Here is a 20,297-nt window from a genome sequence, read left to right on the forward strand (position 1 = left end):
TAAAAATACAAAAATTAGCCGGGCATGGTGGCGGGAGCCTGTAGTCCCAGTTACTCAGGAGGCTGAGGCAGGAGAATCGCTCAAACCCGGGAGGCGGAGGATGCTGTGAGCCGAGATCATGCCACTGCACTCCAGCCTGGGCGACAGGGTGAGACACTGTCTCAAAAAAAAAAAAAAAAATTTTAAATTAGGCAGGCATAGTGGCACATGCCTGTGATTCCAGCTGCTTGGGAGGCTGAGGTGAGAGAATCGTTTGAGTCTGGGAGGTCGAGGCTGCAGTGATTACTGCAGTACACTGATTGCATCACTGTACTCCTGCCTATAGATATACATGTATTTATATACATAGAGGTGGCGCTTGTGAATTCTTTTTTTTATTATTTTTATTTTCTTTTTGAGACAGAGTCTTGCTCTGTCACCCAGGCTGGAATGCAGTAGCACAATCTCAGCTCATTACAACCTCTGCCCCCCAAGTTCAAGTGATTCTCCTGCCTCAGCCTCCCAAGTAGCTGGGATTACAGGCATGCACCATGATGCCCGGCTAGTTTCCGTATTTTTATTTTATTTATGTATTTATTTAGAGACGGAGTTTTGCTTTTGTTGCCCAGGCTGGAGTGCAATGGCACAATCTTGGCTCACTGCAACCTCTGCCTCCCAGATTCAAGCAATTCTCATGTCTCAGTCTCCCGAGTAGCTGGGATTACAGGCACCCACCACCACACCCAGCTAATTTTTGTATTTTTAGCAGAGATGGGATTTCGCCACATTGGCTAGGCTGGTAGCCTCGACCTCCCGGGCTCAAGCGATCCTCCCACCTCAGCCTCTGGAGTAGTTGGGACTATACTCACATGCCACCACACCTGGTTAATTTTTTGTATTTTCTGTACAGATGGGATCTCACTGCATTGCCCAGGCTGGTCTCAAGCAATCCTCCTGTCTCAGCCTCCCGAAGTGCTGGAATTGCAGGCGTGAGTCAGTGCACCCAGTCTAAACTCTTCCACATTTAATCCCTCCATCAGGTGAGAGTATCGTGCTCCACTCCACAACCCACTAGGGTCCCATGACTGCAGTCCTGGCTGAGGGCACTGGGCCAGGTCTGGGTGCAGAAAGAACCTTTGGGCCAAGTAGGGGACTGCAGGCTGGAACCAGGGTGCCAGCAGAAGGCAAGAGTTGAGTTGAGGCCAGGACCTAGGGGACAAAGAGGTGGGGGAACGCAGAGCAGAGTCAGGGGGCAGGAGGAACAGCGATCAGGGCCTGGAGGGCTTTGAGAGGAAAGGCCGCAGCACCTAGGGGTCCGGTCCAGTGACTGGGTGACGGGAAAGTAGGGGAGGAGCTGCTTGGTGGGGGGGGGGAGATAGTAAGTTCAGTGCGGGAGACATGAAATGCTCCCCCAGGTTGGAGAAACCGTCAGAACACTGGGGGCTCGGATGACTGGGTCCTTCAGAATAAAATGGGCTGAGGAAGCAGGATTCCTGGGTTAAAGCCCCAGAGTCGCGTCACGGAAGAAGCCAGATAATGTGTGTTCTTTGGCATTTTATTTCAAAACTGCAGCAAAGACAGAGAGAAAAAAAAAAAAAATCAACGGCAACACTGGGGGTCTGGCCTGAGAATGGAGAGATCCGGAGTCGGGGCCAAGGTGTGTCCTTGACCTCACGACAAGGAGCAAGGGGCGAACCTGAACCCAAGACGAGGGGCTGGGGGCCAAGACGCCTGGGTCGGCCCTTATGGCTTTGGGGGTGTCGCAACCACATAGGGGGCGCCAGAGACCCAGACACCGCCCGCTGGCCTTTTATTTAGTATTGCACTTCAGGTGAGTCATTGGTAGGGAGGCAAGTGCTGGCGTGATGAGATGCTACGGGTCGGTGGATATGGAGCACAGCCTGCAGCATCACACCGGGAACATCCACTCGTGGGCTCTGATTCCGTACTGCGGAACAACGGAGGCAGCGCGCGAGGTGGAAGCTGCTCTACAACTCCCAGCAGGCCCTGGGGCGTTCCAGGCCAAGTGCCTACGGAGCTGTGCCCCAGTGGCTCACGGGAAATGTAGTCCACTTCCCAGAGGGCCAACAATGATAGCAACGGGGAACCAAGGCTAAGGCAGCACAGAGGCTTCCGGGAGATGTAGTTCTGAAGAGAGGAATTATGGCCAGGCCTCTAAGGCTCTTGGAAAAAGTCACTTTCAGCTCAGAAACCCCGGATAGTCAGAGGATGTGTAGTTCTAGGTCCTGATGCACAAAAGTTTACAGAAATGTAGCTCTAGGTCTGGGAAAGGAGCCCAGAGATTCTTGGGAAAGAGATCTTGGCCCAGAAGATGGCAATGCCCCAGAGGCTTGTGGGAGGAAACAGTCTGGTGCCAGAAAGGGGCCAAGGTCCCGAGGCTCATGGGCGGAAGCTTTCTTCAGCCAAAGGGATAGCCCAGGGCCCCAGGGAATCTTGGGAGGCCGACCTCTGAGATGGCCAGAGGACTGGCTAAGGTCTCAGAGATTTATGGAAAGGGCCTGTCTCCCACCAGGGCACCGAGGGGCCTCAGAGGCCCACAGGGAGGGGGTTTCTCTCACCAGGGCACCCAGGAGCCACAGAGGATCACAGGAGGGGGTTTCCAAAGCTGAAGAAATGTCCAAGGCTCCAGGAGCTCACAGGGAAGGGTGATTTAGCCCCAAAGGGTTTTCCAGGGCACACAGCAGCATGGAAAGCCCACTCTCCAGGGTCTCAATAAGAAGGGCCATTGGGAGGCCGAGACGGGCGGATCACGAGGTCAGGAGATCGAGACCATCCTGGCTAACACGGTGAAACCCCGTCTCTACTAAAAACTACAAAAAACTAGCCGGGCGAGGTGGCAGCGCCTGTAGTCCCAGCTACTCAGGAGCCTGAGGCAGGAGAATGGTGTGAACTCAGGAGGAGGAGCTTGCAGTGAGCTGAGATCCGGCCACAGCACTCCAGCCTGAGTGACAGAGTGAGACTCCGTCTCAAAAAAAAAAAAAAAAAAAAAAAAAAAGAAGGGCCATTATCTGTTCCTGGTACTACTGAAGGGCCAGCCTTAATCCAGGGGCTCATGGGACACCAACTCCTCCAGGGAACAAGCTCCCAGCCCATTCCCCGGTTGCCTGCAGCTCACCTGGATCTCCTTCAGCTCCTTCTGGAAGCGGAGGATCAGCTCAGGCCCGTTTTCCATGGTGGGAATGTGGAGGTTCTGGGGCAGAAGGTGTGGTGAGAACCAAGCCCCCCCCTCCTTCCCTCCTACCCACAATAGCAGCCCCGCCTCACCTTGTCTTTGTACAGGATTCGGTGCACTGGGCAGACCTGGCAAGCGGTGCCGGAGCCAAAGACTTCCCGCACGCGGCCCTCCTCCAGGGCCCGCAGCAACTGCTTCATGGTGATTGTGCGTTCCGCCACCCGGAACTCACCCTGCAGGGCAGTTGGCAGAGACACACGTGTCCCCAGAGGGTTGCCCTGCTGCAGACCTCCACCTCTCCCTCCCTGAGGATAGTGAGGAAGACACAGGCCCAAGGGGAGAGACAGACCCAGGAGAAGGGGCAGAGACATGCCAGTGTGCCCCAGTCCCCGCCACAGCCCTCTGATGCCCTGGCCCCTGGCACATGGCGCCCATTACCAGAAGATGCCATGTCCTCACCCAGGTCTGAGCCAGTTCCAGCAGACTCTGTCTGACCACTCCAGGAAGGATGACACCGTTCAGCGGGGGCGTCACCAGCTCCAGCACTAGGGCAGGTGTGAGGGGTGGAAGATGTTACCTCTCACCCTCTAGCACCCCTGTCTTAGGAGCCACCCTCTTTCCCCCATCCCAGAATCCCTGGGGCCTGTAACCTTCCAGGAATGATGGTGCCACCCACTCCCACCAGGGTTTGGCTGGGTCGCGGGAGGGCTCACCCCCATCTTCGTGGGTCCAGTAGACAAAGATGTTCATGGTCCCCACCTCAGTGAGCTGGTGGTCGGGCCCATACAGCCAGAGGACCTGTTCACAGCCCTGCTTGCGTGCCTCCTGTTGCACTAACACGGTGGGCCCATAATTCCTGGTGGAGGGCAGACTGGTTGGGTGGGACAAGGGAGCCCCATCCTTCCCCAGCCAGTCCCAGAGGAGGCTCATCCTGCTCTCTCCTGTCTCCCTGCTCACAGCTCTCCCGGGACTCCCCAGTTCCCCTGAGCAGAATCCCTGACTTTTCATTTGGCATCAGGACCCTAAGTGGTTATGTCCCCTCTCTCCTGTCTCTTCCCAATTTTCCCTTTTTTTTTTGAGATGGAGTCTCGCTCTGTCACCCAGGCTGGAGTGCAGTGGCGCGATCTTGGCTCACTGCAGCCTCTGCCTCCCGGGTTCAAGCGATTCTCCGGCCTCAGCCTCTCTTGACCTCGTGATCTGCCCATCTCGGCCTCCCAAAGTGCTGGGATTACAGGTGTGAGCCATGGCGCCCGGCCCTCACCCGTTTCATAGTGACCAAATCCTCGGCTGTCATTCAAAACCTTTTTTTTTTTTTTTTTTGAGACAGAATCTTGCTCTGTCGCCCAGGCTGGGGCTAGAGTGCAGTGGTGCGATCTCAGCTCACTGCAACCTCCGCCTCTCGGGTCCAAGCGATTCTCGTGCCTCAGCCTCCTGAGTAACTGGGGCATGCAGCACTATGTCCAACTAATTTATATTTATATTTATATATGCCCACCTCAACCTCCCAAAGTGCTGGGATTACAGGAGTGAGCCACCGCACCCGGCCTTCATTTTTATATTTTTAGTAGAGACGGGGTTTCACCATGTTGGCCAGGCTGGTCTCAAACTCCTGACCTCAGGTGATCTGCCCACCTCGGCCCCGCAAAGTGCTGGGATTACAGGTGTGAGCCACTGTGCCTGGCTACAAAACCATTTCTGATGTCACCTCCTTGAGAGGTGTTTCCAGACCTCCAGGCTGGGTGCTGGAACTTCCCTGGACTCCCCCAGTGAACTGGGCTACCTGGATGACTTTCTGTGTTTCTCTCCCAGAGATAGCCTCTCCCCTCAGCTGCTAACAAGCCTCCCATGGCTCCCCAGTGCCCCGGGACAAGGCCCTAGCCTCCATCCGGTATTCCAGGCCTGCCTGAGTCTATGACTACTTGTTAAGCATTTTGCAAAACCCAGACTTACTTTTGTAACCTGAACATCTTCTGTGATCCTATTCCTTCTGTCCCTGCACACATGGTCCCCAGGATTGGAAACGGTTTGCTGACTTTTGTACCCAGGAAACCCCCTCTTCCCTCCTCCTCAGACCCAGTTGAAGGGTTGCCTCCTCTGTGAAACCTTTTTTTTTTTTTTTTTTTTGAGATGGAGTCTCGCGCTGTCACCCAGGCTGGAATGCAGTGGCGCGATCTCGGCTCACTGCAAGCTCCGCCTCCCGGGTTCACGCCATTCTCCTGCCTTAGCCTCCCAAGTAGCTGGGACTACAGGCGCCCGCCACCACACCTGGGTAATTTTTTTTTTTTTTTGCATTTTTAGTAGAGACAGGGTTTCACCGTGTTAGTCAGGATGGTCTCGATCTCCTGACCTCATGATTCACCCACCTCGGTCTCCCAAAGTGCTGGGATTACAGGCGTGAGCCACTGCCTCCGGCCTCTGTGAAGCCTTTCACAATGCCCTGGGTCACCTCACCAGAGAACATGCAGCTCCGAATACTGGGGTTCCCACCAGCCTGGGAGCCCTGGGAGGGCAGGGCTCAGGGCTGACTCATATGTGTGCCCAGCTTCTGCCAGCACAGGGCCTGGCCCTCAGGAGACCTCACAGGATGTGGCTGAAAGGATCTGAATGCACCCCCAGCTGGGGCCACGTTCCTGTCCCAACTCGCCAGTGACCCACCCTCTGCCTCGGTTGCCCAGGAGACCCAGCTGTCTCCTTCCTGCCCTGCTGAGCTGAGGCCACCGGGAGACAGATTTACACAAGTCCACACGGGGGTGAGGGGCTTTGGAGGCTCAAACGACTGTGGGAGCTGGGTTTGGGGAGCACAGCCCAGCCCGGGGTATCACGGGAGGCTGCCAGGGCGAGAGGCCACTGAGCTGAGTGTAAGCTTCATTCCTGGAGGCTTCCCGGGACCAGTCCTGGTTTCCCCACTGACCTCCACCCAGTGCCTCCCCATCTGTGAGTCTTTTTGTCCATCTGGAAAATAATCCCTCCTCCTTCCTTCCATGGTTTGTTTTCAGGGACCAGGGAGGTCAGGGGAGCACAGCGCTTAGCACTGAGCCCGGCGCGGTGCTGATGTCACCTTTGCGTGACATCCAGAGGCATGGCCGAAAGCACGCACGCTGGTCCCTGTGTCTCCAACGCCCAGTGAGCCAGTCGTTCTGGGGTTGGGGGTGCTACTTACCCGCCTAACTTGTAGTTGCCGACCCCTCCCACCCAGGCCCGGATGAAGGTTGGGTCGGCCAGGAGGGAGACCGGGGTCACGGAGCCTCCAGGGAAGTAGGCGCCCACTGGGCAAAGAATGACGAACAGGAGCGCGCTCGTGGGCTGGGCGACACCCAGCGAGGGCTGCGAAGGGCAGAGGGGCAGCGTCAGGAGTCCAGGTCCCCAGTCCCTTCCCCTCCCTTGACCCAGGCCTCCAGGACCCCACCCCTGCCCTGCAGAATCCCACCGCGCAGCCCAGTTCCCCAGCCCTGGAGTTGGACCCACCTCGTTCCCAATGAGCACAGGCCGCACATAGAGGCTGGTGCCGGCGGCATCGGGGACCCAGGCCTTGTCCACCTCGATGAGCCGGCGGATGCACTCCAGCAACTCCAGCTTGTCGAAACTCTGGGCGGGATTCTGAATGAGTCAAGGGGCCCTTGCTGTCCTGGCCCCAGCCCTCCTCCCCATTCCGGCGGGCCAAGACCCCTCACCGGCAGGCACAAGCGCAGGGCTGAGCGCAGCATCCGGTCCATGTTGAGCCAGGGGCGGAAGAGGCGCACCTGCTGGTCTTTGCCTTTGAACGCCTTCATGCCCTCAAACAGCTGCGGGGACACGTGGGCGGGAGGCTCGGAGACTTCTCCAGACAGTCATGAGAGACAGTGAGAGACACCAAGACAGAGAGAGACAGATACACAAAGACACAGACAACTGAAAGCTGGAGGCCAAGAGGAGAGCGCCGGGGAGATTTAGCAGCTGGGTCACAGAAATGAGAAAAAAAGAGAGACAGATATAGACAGAGAGACGAACAGGTGGAGACACACGGAGACTCAAGAAAGCAAAGGACACGACTCGGCTCAGTGGCTCATGCCTGTAATCCCAGCACTTTGGGAGGCCGAGGCAAGAGGGTCACTTGAGTGTAGGAGTTTGTGACCAGCCCAGGCTTTAGAGCAAGACCCCATCTCCACAAAAAGTATGAAAATCAGCCAGGTGCGGGTACTTGGAAGGTGGTGAGAGGATCACTTGAGCCTGGGAGTTCGAGACTGCAGTGAGCCATGATCGTGCCACTGCACTCCAGTCTGGGACCTAGTTTTTTTCTGGAGACTCTGTCCCTGATCACTACCCCATGGTTCCAGGCTTGCTCGTTCAGCGTCTGCTCTACTGCACAGTGGAAGAGCCTCAGGGCAGAGATTGCTCCTGACACTTTACCAGACAGCCTCTCCTGCAGTCCCCTGCACCAGGGTAGGTAGTGCTTGCCACAGAGTGGTTTTTTTTTTTTGTTTGTGTGGTTTTTGTTTTTGTTTGTTTGTTTGTTTGTTTTGGAGACAGGGTCTCACTCTGTTGCCCAGGCTGGAGTGCAACGGCCTGATCTCGGCTCATTGCAAGCTCCGCCTCCCAGGTCCAAGTGATTCTCATGCCTCGGCCTCCTGGGTAGCTAGGATTACAGGCACTCGCCACCACACCCAGCTAATTTTTGTATTTTTAGTTGATCCACTCGCCTCAGCCTCCCAAAGTGCTAGGATTACAGGTGTGAGCCACTGCGCCCAGCCAGACATTTTTTGCTTTTTTTTTTTTTCCCATAGTGGGTTTTTGATGAATGAATAGATAAATGGATGAAGAATGGAAGACAAGCAAAACTAGCTATGATATTTTGGGGGGATAAAAACCACCAACATAAAAATGAGGGGCAAGAAGGGGCAGGGAGTAGCCCTATCAGGTAGTAAAACAGATTATAAATCTACAATACTTAAAACAGAGTGACACTGCTATATGAGTAAACAGACTGAACAATGGAATAGATAACCAAATATTCACCTAAAGAAAAACTACATTCAATCTCGATTTCACACCTCACACCAGAAGAAATTCCAGATGCATTAAAGGTCTAAATGAAAATATACCATAAAAGCTGTAGAAGGAAACAAAAAGTAACTGTTTTATATCTTGGATTGGGAATTTTAGTTTTTATTTTATTTGAGATGGAGTCTCACTCTGTTGCCCAGGCTGAAGTGCAGTGGCTCTATCTTGGCTCAGCGATTCTCTTGCCTCAGCCTCCCGAGTAGCTGGGATTACAAGTGCCTACAACCATGCCTGGCTAATTGTGTTTTTGGTAGAGAAGGGGTTTCGCCATGTTGGCCAGGCTGGTCTTGAACTCCTGACCTCAGGTGATCCACCTGCCTTGGCCTCCCAAAGTGCTGGGATTACAGGCATGAGCCACCGTGACTGGCCATGTTTTTTTTTTTTTTTTTTCGATTTCTTGTACACATGGGGCCTCACTATGTTGGTCAGGCTGGTCTTGAACTCCTGAGCTCAAGCAATTGCCCTGCCTCTTCTTCCCAGCCCCAAATGAATTTTTAAAAACCTAACCTGATAGAAAAATCAGCCTAGCAAATGGACAGTTCACACAAAAGGAAATACAGGTGGCCCTTAAGCTCGTGAGAAGATAGTCAATTTCATTCAGCATTAGGGAGAAAAATGCAAATTAAACTTACTTTGAGATACCTCTAAAACCACATGGGAGATTGGAAAAGATCTAAAACTTGGACAAGGGTTGTCCAAGGTGTGGAAACAAGCTCTGCTGGTGGGTGTGGAAACTGACATGCCCTGTAGATGTAGATGTGGATATGGTAATAGCTATCAAGATTACAAGCTTACATATCCTTTGACCTATAGTTCCCGAAATTGAGCAGAGAGATACACTTGTACTTAAAGAAGTGACTAAAGAAGTGACATGTGTACAGGATTCCTTTTTTTTTTTTTTTTGAGATGGAGTCTCACTCTGCCACCCAGGCTGGAGTGCAGTGGCGCAATCTCGGCTCACTGCAACCTCTGCCTCCTGGGTTCAAGCAATTCTCCTGCCTCTGCCTCAGCCTCCCGAGTACCAGGGATTACAGGCACCCACCACCACACCCAGCTAATTTTTGTATATTAGTAGAGATGAGGTTTCACCATGTTGGCAAAGCTGGTCTTGAACTCCTGATCTCAGGTGATCCATCCCCCTCGGCCTCCCAAAGTGCTGGGATTACACAGGAACCACCACCCCTGGCCTTGTACTAGATTCTTTATTGCAACATTGTTTATAATAGACAGAAAACAACCTCAGTGTCCAACAATAGGGGATTGCCTAATGAGGTGCATTGTTAGGATGACACAGCATGAGGCCACAAGAAAAAGCTCTTTAAGCTTTAAGGTATAGAGAAGAATTTCCAGGCCCAGTATGATGGCTCATACCTGTAACCCCAGCACTGGGAGGCTGAGGTGGGAGAATTGCTTGAAGCCAGGAGTTCGAGACTAGCCTGGGCAACAAAGTGAGATGCTGTCTCTGCACAAGATTTAAAAATTAACTGGGCAAGGTGGTGTGTGCCTGTAGTCCTAGCCACTTGGGAGGCTGACGCAGGAGGATCACTTGAGCCTAGGAGGCGGAGGTTGCAGTGAGTTGTCACCATGCCACTGCACTCCAGCCTGGGCAACAGAGCAAGACACTGTCTCAAAAACAAAACAAAACCCAGGTAAATAGAGGCCAGATAAAGTGGCTCATGCCTGTAATCCCAGGACTTTGGGAGGCTGAAGCAGGAGGATCACTTGAGCCTAGAAATCTGAGATCACCCTGGGCAACATAACAAGACCCATCTCTAAAAAAAATTAAAAATAAAAATAAAAATAAAATTAGCTGGGCGGGCATGGTGGTGCACACCTGTGGTCCCAGCTACTCGGAAGGCTGATGCAGGTGGATCACTGGAGCCTGGGAGGTCAAGGCTGCAGTGAGCCAAGATCATGCCACTGCACTCCAGCCTGGGCTACAGAGCAAGACCCTGTCTCAAAAAAAAGTCATAACAACAACAAAAATGCAGGTGGCCAGGCTTGGTGGCTCAAGCCTGTAATCCTAGCACCTTGGGAGGCCAAAGCGTGTGGATCACGTGAGCTCAGGAGTTCAAGACCAGCCTGGGCAAAATGGTGAAATCCCATCTCTATTATTTAAAAATAATAAATACAGGTAGACAAAGAAAGCAGACTAATGGTTGTCAGGGGCTGGGGTGAGGGACAATGGGTACCGATTAATGGGTATGGGGGATTAAAGAGTTTTGAACCTATATGGTGGTGATGGTTGTATAACATTGCCTGCCACTGAATTATGGGCTTTAAAATGGTTGGAGGCCGGGCGCGGTGGCTCATGCCGGTAATCCCAGCCTTTTGGGAGGATGAGGCGGGTGGATCATCTGAGGTAAGAAGTTTGAGACCAGCCTGGCCAACATGGTGAAACCATGTCTCTACTAAATATACAAAAATTAGCCAGGCATAGTGGTACACGCCTATAATCCCAGCTACTCGGGAGGCTGAGGCAAGAGAATCACTTGAACCCGGGAGGTGAAGGTTGCAGTGAGCGAGATTGCATCATTGCACTCCAGCCTGGAGGACAGAGTGAGAGACTCTGTCTCTAAATAAATAAATAAGAAAAAATAAAAATAAAAAGTAATACACGTGGTTGGCCTGCAATCCACACATGCCCCGGAGTGAGGGTGACATGGGGACGTCATTGTCCTACTCCCTAAGCCGCCTCTCTCCGCCTTCTGGACCCACGGGATCACAGCAGCACGTTCCGTCTGCCAGGGCCGCAGGCTTCCTCTGCGCTCACTCAACTGAAGAAAAAGTACTGGGTCCCCAGCCAGAGGACAACTGCTGTGCTGGGCTGAAGGGAGAAGTGTGTGGTGGTCTCCAAGTAACCAGCTTCCTGGAGGCTCAGCAGGCGTAATCCTGCCTGTCCCGCTTACGTCCTGGCAGAAGTGTCTGGCTGTGATTGAAGGTGTGTGTGCTCTGTACAGAATCGACTGGTGTTGCGTCGATGTCCACAGTGGGAGGTGAGAGGGGAAAAAAACAAAACCTTAAAATTCTGGAAAGGAAGGAAGAAAGGAAAAAATGGAGGGAGGGAGGGAAAGGAAAGAAAGGAATGGAATAGAAGTCTTAATGCCACAAAACCATGCCCTGGAGGACCCAAATCAGCCAAATTGCTAACCAGTTACTGGAGCTGCAAGATGCTCATTTAAATCTTGTCTCAACCAAAGTTTCCTCATGAAGACTTTGCTTTCAGCCATAGCTCTAAGTCCTAAAACCAAATGCCTCCTGGATCTCTCTCCTGGAAACCTTACAAGTCTCTCAGGCTCGCCAGGTACCACAAAGCTGCTCCTCCTCCTGGGTTCCCATGTGGGGACAGGCCCAGGCTCCACACGGTCACCAGCCCAGCCTCCTTGCCTGTAACTCATGTCCTCCACAAGGCCTGAGAGGGCTCTCACTATACCTAGACGTGGCCCTGCCCCTGCCTTCCTCAGAGCCTTCGATGGCTCCCAGCACCCTTGGACAAGACCCCAGCCCCTTGGCTCCTCCATGGCCCTGACATTTGCAGCCTCCTCCACCATGATCCAACACCACAATTTCTCCCAAATATACCAGGCTCTGCTCCTGTTTGGGGTTTGGACTGGCTGTCCCCTCTTCTGCCATCCCCCCCAACTGCCTCCTTCCCGCCATCTCCCCCTAGCTGTCCCCTCTCCTGCCATCCCTCCCCTGGCTGTCCCTCTCCCACCATCCCTCCCCTGGCTGTCCCCTCTCCTGCCATCCCTCTGGCTGTCTCTCTCCCGCCATCACCCCCGACTGTGCCCTCCCCCACCATCCCCCCCGTCCCCTCTCCCGCCATCATCCCAGCTGTCCCTCTCCTGCCACGCCCCCTGGCTGTCCCTTCTCCCACCATCCCCCCGGCTCTTCCCTCTCCTACCATCACCCCGGCTGTCACCTCTCCCGCCATCCCCCTCAAGCTCCCCTTTATGCCAGAAGAAGCCATGCTTTCTTTCAAGTGAGGTGGGGTCTCTACTGGCCTCCACAGGGCCTCCATCAGAGCACAGATCATACTGAGTTATGCCCACAGCATGGGGTTTTCCAAGTGAAGGAACGGGGTCTGCTCATCTCGGGGAACCCAGTATCACCGAGCATGGGCCTGGAGAATGGAAGGCCTCAGAAAACGAATGATGAATGCACAGAAAGGAGAAACACACAACAAACAAACCAAGGGAGGTGCACCTGGCAAGAGACACAGCAAGGAGATGCAGACAGGGATGGGGAGAGAGGCCGGCCGCCATGCCACCTGCAGAGAGTAGTGGAGGCTGGAGGAGGCTGGGTGCAGCGTGAGGTTCTGGAAGGGCTGGATTCGGGGCTGGCCCCAGCCCTTGTCATTCCATTCCACCATCAGCATGTGGTCGGTGAATGTCTTCCCAAACACCAGGGGCTCGCCGGGGCTGGGCTTCTTATGAGGCTTCTGTGTCATTTCCAGCTGCAGGTCTGCAGCCTGAGGAAAGACAGGGGTGTCCTAGAATCTGGCCACAACCTCCAAGCTGAAAAACTACAACTCCCATGAAGCCCTGGGCCTCAGACCCATAGAGAAGAAGGACCCGTCACCCTGGAGTATTCTGGGACATGCAGTGTCATCCCTTTTCCACGGCCCAATGGCAGGGCTATTAGGTTACCCACTGACATCTCTGGGCTGTGGACCTTTTGGAGATGCCCAAAACCAGCTACCAGCCCCTTCCTCTCTCAGAGCCAAGCATCGAGTTCCCTCCTTTCACCTTGAAATTGGAGGAGACATATCTTCTGGGACCACACAGAAGCCAAGGGGCAGAGAGAAGCTTTCGTGCCCAGATCTGGGTAGAGAAAGAAGTGAGAGAGAGGGTGAATGGGGCACAGCAGCGGCCCTGGCAGCCCGCTCGCCACCTCCTGCACTTGGAGGTCCCGCTGGCCTGCCTGTTGTGTCCCAGTCTCAGTCTATTCTAGACAGGGGCAGGTGGTCCTGAAGGAGGCCAAGTCCTCTCCCTGCCTCGACGAGGGCTCCCTAGAAAGAGCTGAGTCAAGGCCGGGCGCGGTGGCTCACACTTGTAATCCCAGCACTTTGGGAGGCCGAGGTGGGTGGATCATGAGGTCAGGAGATCGAGACCATCCTGACTAACACAGTGAAACCCCGTCTCTACTAAAAATGCAAAAGAAAAGTTAGCCGGGCGTTGTGGCGGGCGCCTGTAGTCCCCAGCTACTCAGGAGGCTGAGGCAGGAGAATGGCATGAACCCGGGAGGCGGAGCTTGCAGTGAGCCGAGATCGCGCCACTGCACTCCAGCCTGGGTGACAGAGCAAGACTCCGTCTCAAAAAAAAAAAAAAAAAAAAAAAGAGCTGAGTCAGCTCCGGCCCCCTCCTCGATGCTGGGGCAAAGTCAAACTCAAGCGCCTCCCACCCCAGAGACCTTTGGTCCCAGCCTGGAGATCAGCTCAGACAAGACGACGACCAGGGAAGGTACACAGGTAAGTGAAGGCCTCCGGGGACCCAAGTGCTGATGGGCCTTAGAAGACCAAGGGACCAACAGGTCCTGCTCCCCCAGGCCCGCCTCCCTTAGACCTAAGTAAGAGTCCAGACTCTAGCTGCCTCCGCCCTCAGACCCGAAGACTGGGCCCCCAGCCCCTCCACCCTCAGACCCAGGAGTCCAGGCCCCAGACCCTCCTCCCTCAGACCCAGGAGTCCAGGTCCCCAGCCCCTCCTCCCTCAGACCCAGGAGTCCAGGCCCCCAGCCCCTCCTCCCTCAGACCCAGGAGTCCAGGTCCCCAGGCCCTCCTCCACCAGACCCAGGAGTCCAGGTGCTGATTCTCTGAAGGTATTCGATCAACTGGGCTCTGATTACCTGAAGCCCAAACCCCACACCTTGGACGGCACTTTGGCAGTGACTCCAATTCCTTTCAGCCCCTGGCCCCTCTCTGGTGACCTTTGACCTCACAATGCCTCTTTCCCCAGCCCTGTGGGGAGGCAGTTGGGGCGTGAGGTTGAGGGAGACAGAGTGGCCTGACCTGTCCTGCCCTGTAAGCTGGGTGAGTTGGCACTGATTCTAGAGGATGGACGTGAATGGCCGTGGTTACTGGTCACTAGGTGAGTCGCTGGGAGATGGGGCTGCAGCGTGGTCTTGCTGGTGTGGGGCTCCAGGGATTCCGGGGTGATCAGTGTGTGGGGCCCCGGATTGCCTCTGGGTGGCGACATCTAGACTGCTCTGCCTTGCAGCCATGCTTCTGCCCAGAGGGATAAGACACCCACAGTATGAGAGAGACAGACACAGTGAGACAGCCAGCCTGTGGGCAGGAGAGTTGCCCTCAGAGCGAAGATGAAAAAGAGAGAATAAGAGAGGGAAGAGGAAGGACGAGAAAAAGAGACACAGAAAGGGGGGCACAAACAAACAAAACAAATAAAACAAACTGATGCCAAGAGATGCCAAAATAGATCTAATCATAGAAAGAGGCCACGTGGGCCGGGCGCGGTGGCTCACGCCTGTAATCCCAGCGCTTTGGGAGGCCGAGGCGGGCGGATCACAAGGTCAGGAGATCAAGACCATCCTGGCTGGCACGGTGAAACCCCATCTCTACTAAAAATACAAAAAATTAGCCGGGCGTAGTGGCGGGCGCCTATAGTCCCAGCTACTCTGGAGGCTGAAGCAGGAGAATGGCATGAACCCGGGAGGCGGAGCTTGCAGGGAGCAGAGATCACACCACTGCACTCCAGCCTGGGCGACAGAGCAAGACTCCACCTCAAATAAAAAAAGAAAGAAAGAAAGAGGCCACGTGCAGTGGCTCGCGCCTATAATCCCAGCACTGTGGGAGGCCGAGGTGGGAGGATGGCTTGAGGCCAGGTGTTCAAGAACAGCCTGGGTAACACAGGGAGATCCTGTCTCTACAGAAAATACAAGTTAGCTGGGCGTGGTGGCGGGCGCCTGTAGTCCCAGCAACTTGAGAGGCTGAGGCAGGAGAATTGCTTAAACTCGGGAGGCGGAGGTTGCAGTGAGCCGAGATGGTACCACTGCACTCCAGCCTGGGCAATAGAGCAAGACTCTGTCTCAATAAAGGAAAGGGAAAGGAAAAGGAAAAGGGAAAGAAGGCAGCTGGGCTCGGTAGCTCATGCCTGTAATCCCAGCACTTTGGGAGACAGAGGTGGGAGGACTGCTTGAGGCCAGGAGTTCAAGATCAGCCTGGGCAACATAGCAAGACTTCATCTCTACAAACAATTTAAAAATTAGCCAGGTATGGTGGCACACACCTGTAATTCCAGTTACTCAGGAGGCTAAGGTGGGAGGATCACTTGAGCCAAGTAGGTCAAGGCTGTGGTGAGCTATGATCACACTGCTACATTCCAACATGGGTGATAGAGTGTCTCTCTAAAAAAACAAAAAAGACCAGCGTGGTGGGTCACGCCTGTAATCTAAGGCAGGTGGCTTGCTTGAGCCCAGCTACTCAGGAGGCTGAGGCATGAGAGTCGCTTGAACCCATGAGACAGAGGTTACAGTGAGCAGAGATCATGCCACTGCCCTCCATCCTGAGCAACAGAGCAAGACTCAGTCAAAAAGAAAAGACAAAGAAATAAAGTAGGTTTGGGGGTGCACAGGGCAGGTTTCTATAATGTGACAGAACCTCCATTATGTCCCATACAGCCCAGGAGTATCACCTTTTTTTTTTTTTTTTGAGACGGAGTCTTGCTCTGTGGCCCAGGCTGGATTGCAGTGGCCGGATCTCAGCTCACTGCAAGCTCCGCCTCCCGGGTTCACGCCATTCTCCTGCCTCAGCCTCCCAAGTAGCTGGGACTACAGGCGCCCGCCACCTCGCCCGGCTAGTTTTTTGTATTTTTTAGTAGAGACGGGGTTTCACCGTGTTAGCCGGGGTGGTCTCGATCTGACCTCGTGATCCGCCCGTCTCGGCCTCCCAAAGTGCTGGGATTACAGGCTTGAGCCACTGCGCCCGGCCGAGTATCACCATTAAAGACCAAGAATGTCCCTGTCAAAGCCCAGCCCTCCATACTCCAGGACTGTCCCCATATCACAGCCCAGGAGAGACCCCATCATAGCGCAGTCTGCCCTTGTCACAGCCCACACATGACCCCATCATGTCTGGAACTGCCCCCTTTATAGCCGAGGACTCTCCCATCACAGACCAGGGCCGTTCTATGATAGCCCAAGATGCTCCACATCACAAGCCCAGATTGTGCCTGTAACTTATCAGAACTGGTTCCCAGCAGAGCCAAGTACTGTCCCAAACAGCTCAGGAATGCTCCCCTCCAAAGCCCAGCACTTTTCCCCATTATAAACAGCATTGCCTCTGTCAAATACCAGGGCTTATTTCCTATTCACCAGGTCTGAAATTAAAAAAACAAACAAACAAAAAAACCATTGTTGTCCTTTTCAATCCCCAGGACTATCCCTATGTTGCTGTCTAGGCCAGTACCTTCGAGACTGTCCCTACCATGGTCCAGCACTGTTCCCTCCACACCCCGGGACTGTCCTCATCATAGCTGAGGACTCAGCCCAACTATCTCCATTACAGGATATCTCTGTCTTTATCAGAGCCTAGGAATGTCCCATGAGTTCAGGGCTATCCTATGACACCAGAACTGTGCCATGATGAGACGGTCCACATCAGTCCCAAGTGTACCCGTAAAAGCCCAGTACTGTCCCACCCACAGTCCAGGAGTGTCACCACTAAAGCCCAGATTGCCCACATACCCCAGGCATCCCAGGACTATCCCTATCAGTCACTAAGAGCCGAAGACAGTAAAATTCTGCCCTGACATTCATCAGCTAGGATAAGAGACTCAAATCAAGTCAGGTGTAAAGTTAACAGAGACAGTTCTCCCAAGGTTACACCACAGCTGTGAAGGCTTGTAACAACCCGGTTCTTTGGCTGTTTCCTTTCTCACTGAGAAAACTTGTTTTCTGAAATCATAGACTCTGGGAAACGCTGCTGCTGTTTGACATCGCACAGTCAGAAGGGATGGTCTCAGCTAGCCTGCAGCATCTATATCACTTTCACCATGAGAGGCTGCCTCGATTTCCAATCCAGGTGCAGAGCTTCAGACAGGAGTTTGGGATCACAACAATCCCCATCTCCATTTTTTTCAACTTTCATTCCAAGAAAATAGGACCTTAGGTCCAATTCCCACAGCTGGGACTTGAGGTTCAACTCTGCGCTCACCTGCCCCCGGCCCTCGAGGTCTGGGCCTCTTTATTCCAGCGCCCCCACAAGCTGATGCCCCACCGCACCCCAGGGCTCCACTCCCCAAATCACAACCTCCCCACCCCCACGCCCCCCTCATTACAGGGTGCCCCTCCATGTTTCCCATTTTTTTTAACCTCCCCACCAATTACTTGCCCCACTTCATCCGCGTCTGCCCGCTCCCCCTCGCCCCATTAAAACCTGGTGCTCCTTTCCAAGGGGCGCCATCCTCTTCCGCGCCCCACAGCGGAACCCCAGGGCGGGAGGAGCGGCGCCGAGCCGGACCGGCCGCAGGCCAGTGATCTTCCCGGAAGTGCGCCTCTCCCGGGGATTCCCCAGACCCCGGCGCGGGGCTCCGAACCCACCTGCCCCAGAGCGGCTGCGGCCATGATCCGTGCGGCGCGTAACTGTGCCCGCCCAGGGCGCGGCCCCGAGGAGAGACGTTCCGGCCACGCCCCGCTCACGCCTCCTCCTGGGGGAAGGCGTCCGCCCAGAGCCCCAAGCCTCCCCAGCTCCAGGGCGCCGGAAGGGAGCCGAACCCTGCTGCGGGGCCCAGGCGCTGGTGTGGGGGCAGGTCTTGGAATACGGTCCCGGCCAGGCGAGGTGGCCCAGGTCTGTAATCTCAGCACCTTGGGAGGCCGAGCGGGCGGATCACCTGAAGTCAGGAGTTAGAGACCAGCCTGGTCCAACATGGTCAAACCCCGTCTCTACTAAAAATACAAAAAATTGGCCCCATCCCTACCAAAAATACAAAAAATTAGCCGGGCGTGGTGGCGCACGCCTGTAATCTCAGGTACTTGGGAAGCTGAGGCAGGAGAATCTCTTTTTTTTTTTTTTTTTTTTTTTTTTTTTTTTTTTTTTTTTTTTTTTTTTTTTTTTTTTTTTTTTTTTTGAGACGGAGTCTCGCTCTGTCGCCCAGGCTGGAGTGCAGTGGCGCGATCTCGGCTCACTGCAAGCTCCGCCTCCCGGGTTCCCGCCATTCTCCCGCCTCAGCCTCCGAGTAGCTGGGACTACAGGCGCCCGCCACCGCGCCCGGCTAGTTTTTTGTATTTTTAGTAGAGACGGGGTTTCACCGTGTTAGCCAGGATGGTCTCGATCTCCTGACCTCGTGATCCACCCGCCTCGGCCTCCCAAAGTGCTGGGATTACAGGCTTGAGCCACCGCGCCCGGCCAGGAGAATCTCTTGAATCCAGGAGGCAGAGGTTGCAGTGAGCCGAGATGGCGCCACTGCACTCCAGCCTGGGCGACAGTGAGACTCCGTCTCACAAGAAAAAAAAAAAAAAAAAAGTCAGGCGCGGTGGCTCACGCCTGTAATCCCAGCATTTTGGGAGGCCGAGGCGGGCGGATCGCCTGAGGTCGAGTTCGAGACCAGCCTGCCAACATGGTGAAACCCCGTCCCTACTAAAAATACAAAATTTAGCAGGGCGTGGTGATAGACACCTGTAATCCCAGCTACTTGGGAGGCTGAGGTAGGAAAATTGCTTGAACCCGGGAGACCGAGGTTGCGGTGAGCCGAGATCGCGCCATTGCACTCCAGCCTGGGCAACGAGAGCGAAACTCCGTCTCAAAAAAAAAAAAAAGAAAAATACGGTCCCCACCCAGGCTGTGTTCCAGCCACACTCAAGCCAGGTACTAACGTGCATGCAACGGTTTTCAAAAAAGCATTTCCTTGGGAACAAAAATGCATTTTCTTGTCGCGGAGCACTGGCAAGCATAAGCAGCCCGAGGTAAAGGAAGGGAAAGGCAAGGAGCAGGACGTTCCGTGTATCACGATCCCTTTGCGAAAGGGAAAAGCACATGGTAAATAGCAGCGTGGACACCACGTAAATGCACAGGAACAGGAACGGTGCTTCAGAGAAGGGCTTCTGAAGAGGGCCGCAGGTATGGATAAAGGGCAGCCTCACTTTGCGCCTGGATACTGCTCTATTCCAATATTTTTTCCTGTCAACGAAAAAGATGTATGTGTAGGCCAGGCTGCAATGCAGTGGCGCGATCTAGGCTCACTGCAACCTCCGCCTCCCAGGTTCAAGCAGTTCTGCCTCAGCCTCCTGAGTAGCTGGGATTACAGGCGCCTGCCACCATGCCCGGCTAATTTTTGTACTTTTAGTAGAGACGGGGGTTTCACCATGTTGGTTATGGCTGGTCTCGAACTCCTGACCTCGTGAGCCACCACGCCTGGCTTGACTCTTTAAAAGGTAAAAACACACACGGTTCACCAGGGCTCCTTCCAGTCCCTTATCATCTGAGAAGCCTGAAAATTGTCAATCCTGCACTCAAAAGTGAGCCTCAAAGAACAGTCCCCAGCGCAGGGCTTCCTGATTATCCCAGTTCGCCAATCACTACCCTTCAGGATGCCTCTGACCTCTAGCAATTCAAACCTGCCGCACCGCCCCCTAAATTGTGCTTCTCTGTCACTGTGCCCCCAAAACCTATGGGTTACTGTGGCACCAAAATCAGGTCCTCGGCCGGGCGCGCTGGCTCACGCCTGTAATCCCAGCACTTTGGGGGCCAAGGCGGGTGGATCACCTGAGGTCAGGAGTTCGAGACCAGCCTGGCCAACATGGTGAAACCCAGTCTCTACTAAAAATACAAAAATTAGCCAGGCGTGGTACCGGGCGCCTGTAATCCCAGCTACTCGGGAGGCTGAGGCAGGAGAATCGCTTGAACCCTGGAGGCGGAGGTTGTAGAGAGCCGACATTGCACCATAGCACTCCAGCCTGGGCTACAGAGTGAGACTCCGTCTCAAATTAAAAAACAACAACAAAAATCGGATCCCTTGGCCATTGTGTCTCAGCAATCCTACCCTGTGACACTCTGTGTCCAAATTCTACCCCCACAGTGCCCCCAAGTCCTGTCCCCGGTCACTGTCCTGCCACCCCAACAGCCACAGGCCCGAACAGC

At 54.3% G+C, this 20,297-nt stretch overlaps 1 protein-coding gene across 4 annotated transcripts; it reads right to left on the minus strand.

The window, feature by feature from the left end:
• Positions 1-1,516: 1,516 nt before the first annotated feature.
• Positions 1,517-17,943, minus strand: BCAT2 (branched chain amino acid transaminase 2). Of its 4 annotated transcripts, none has more exons than XM_010368633.2 (11): positions 17,762-17,943; positions 12,958-13,032; positions 12,480-12,680; positions 6,844-6,954; positions 6,638-6,757; positions 6,333-6,496; positions 3,886-4,028; positions 3,632-3,717; positions 3,265-3,405; positions 3,116-3,190; positions 1,517-1,927 (listed from the first exon to the last, which is right to left on the minus strand). In XM_010368633.2, exons 1-11 carry the CDS (start codon positions 17,783-17,785, stop codon positions 1,889-1,891), a joined length of 1,179 nt encoding a protein of 392 aa, XP_010366935.1. In that variant the 5' UTR covers positions 17,786-17,943; the 3' UTR covers positions 1,517-1,888. The 4 variants fall into 4 exon arrangements, with proteins under 4 accessions (XP_010366935.1, XP_030768905.1, XP_010366934.1 ...); XM_030913045.1 differs by having other exon boundaries at positions 12,416-12,680; positions 17,762-17,806; XM_010368632.2 differs by lacking the exon at positions 17,762-17,943 and adding an exon at positions 17,598-17,708.
• Positions 17,944-20,297: the final 2,354 nt, after the last annotated feature.

This window comes from Rhinopithecus roxellana, chromosome 12, assembly GCF_007565055.1.
Source record: "Rhinopithecus roxellana isolate Shanxi Qingling chromosome 12, ASM756505v1, whole genome shotgun sequence".
Lineage (NCBI taxonomy): Eukaryota > Metazoa > Chordata > Mammalia > Primates > Cercopithecidae > Rhinopithecus > Rhinopithecus roxellana.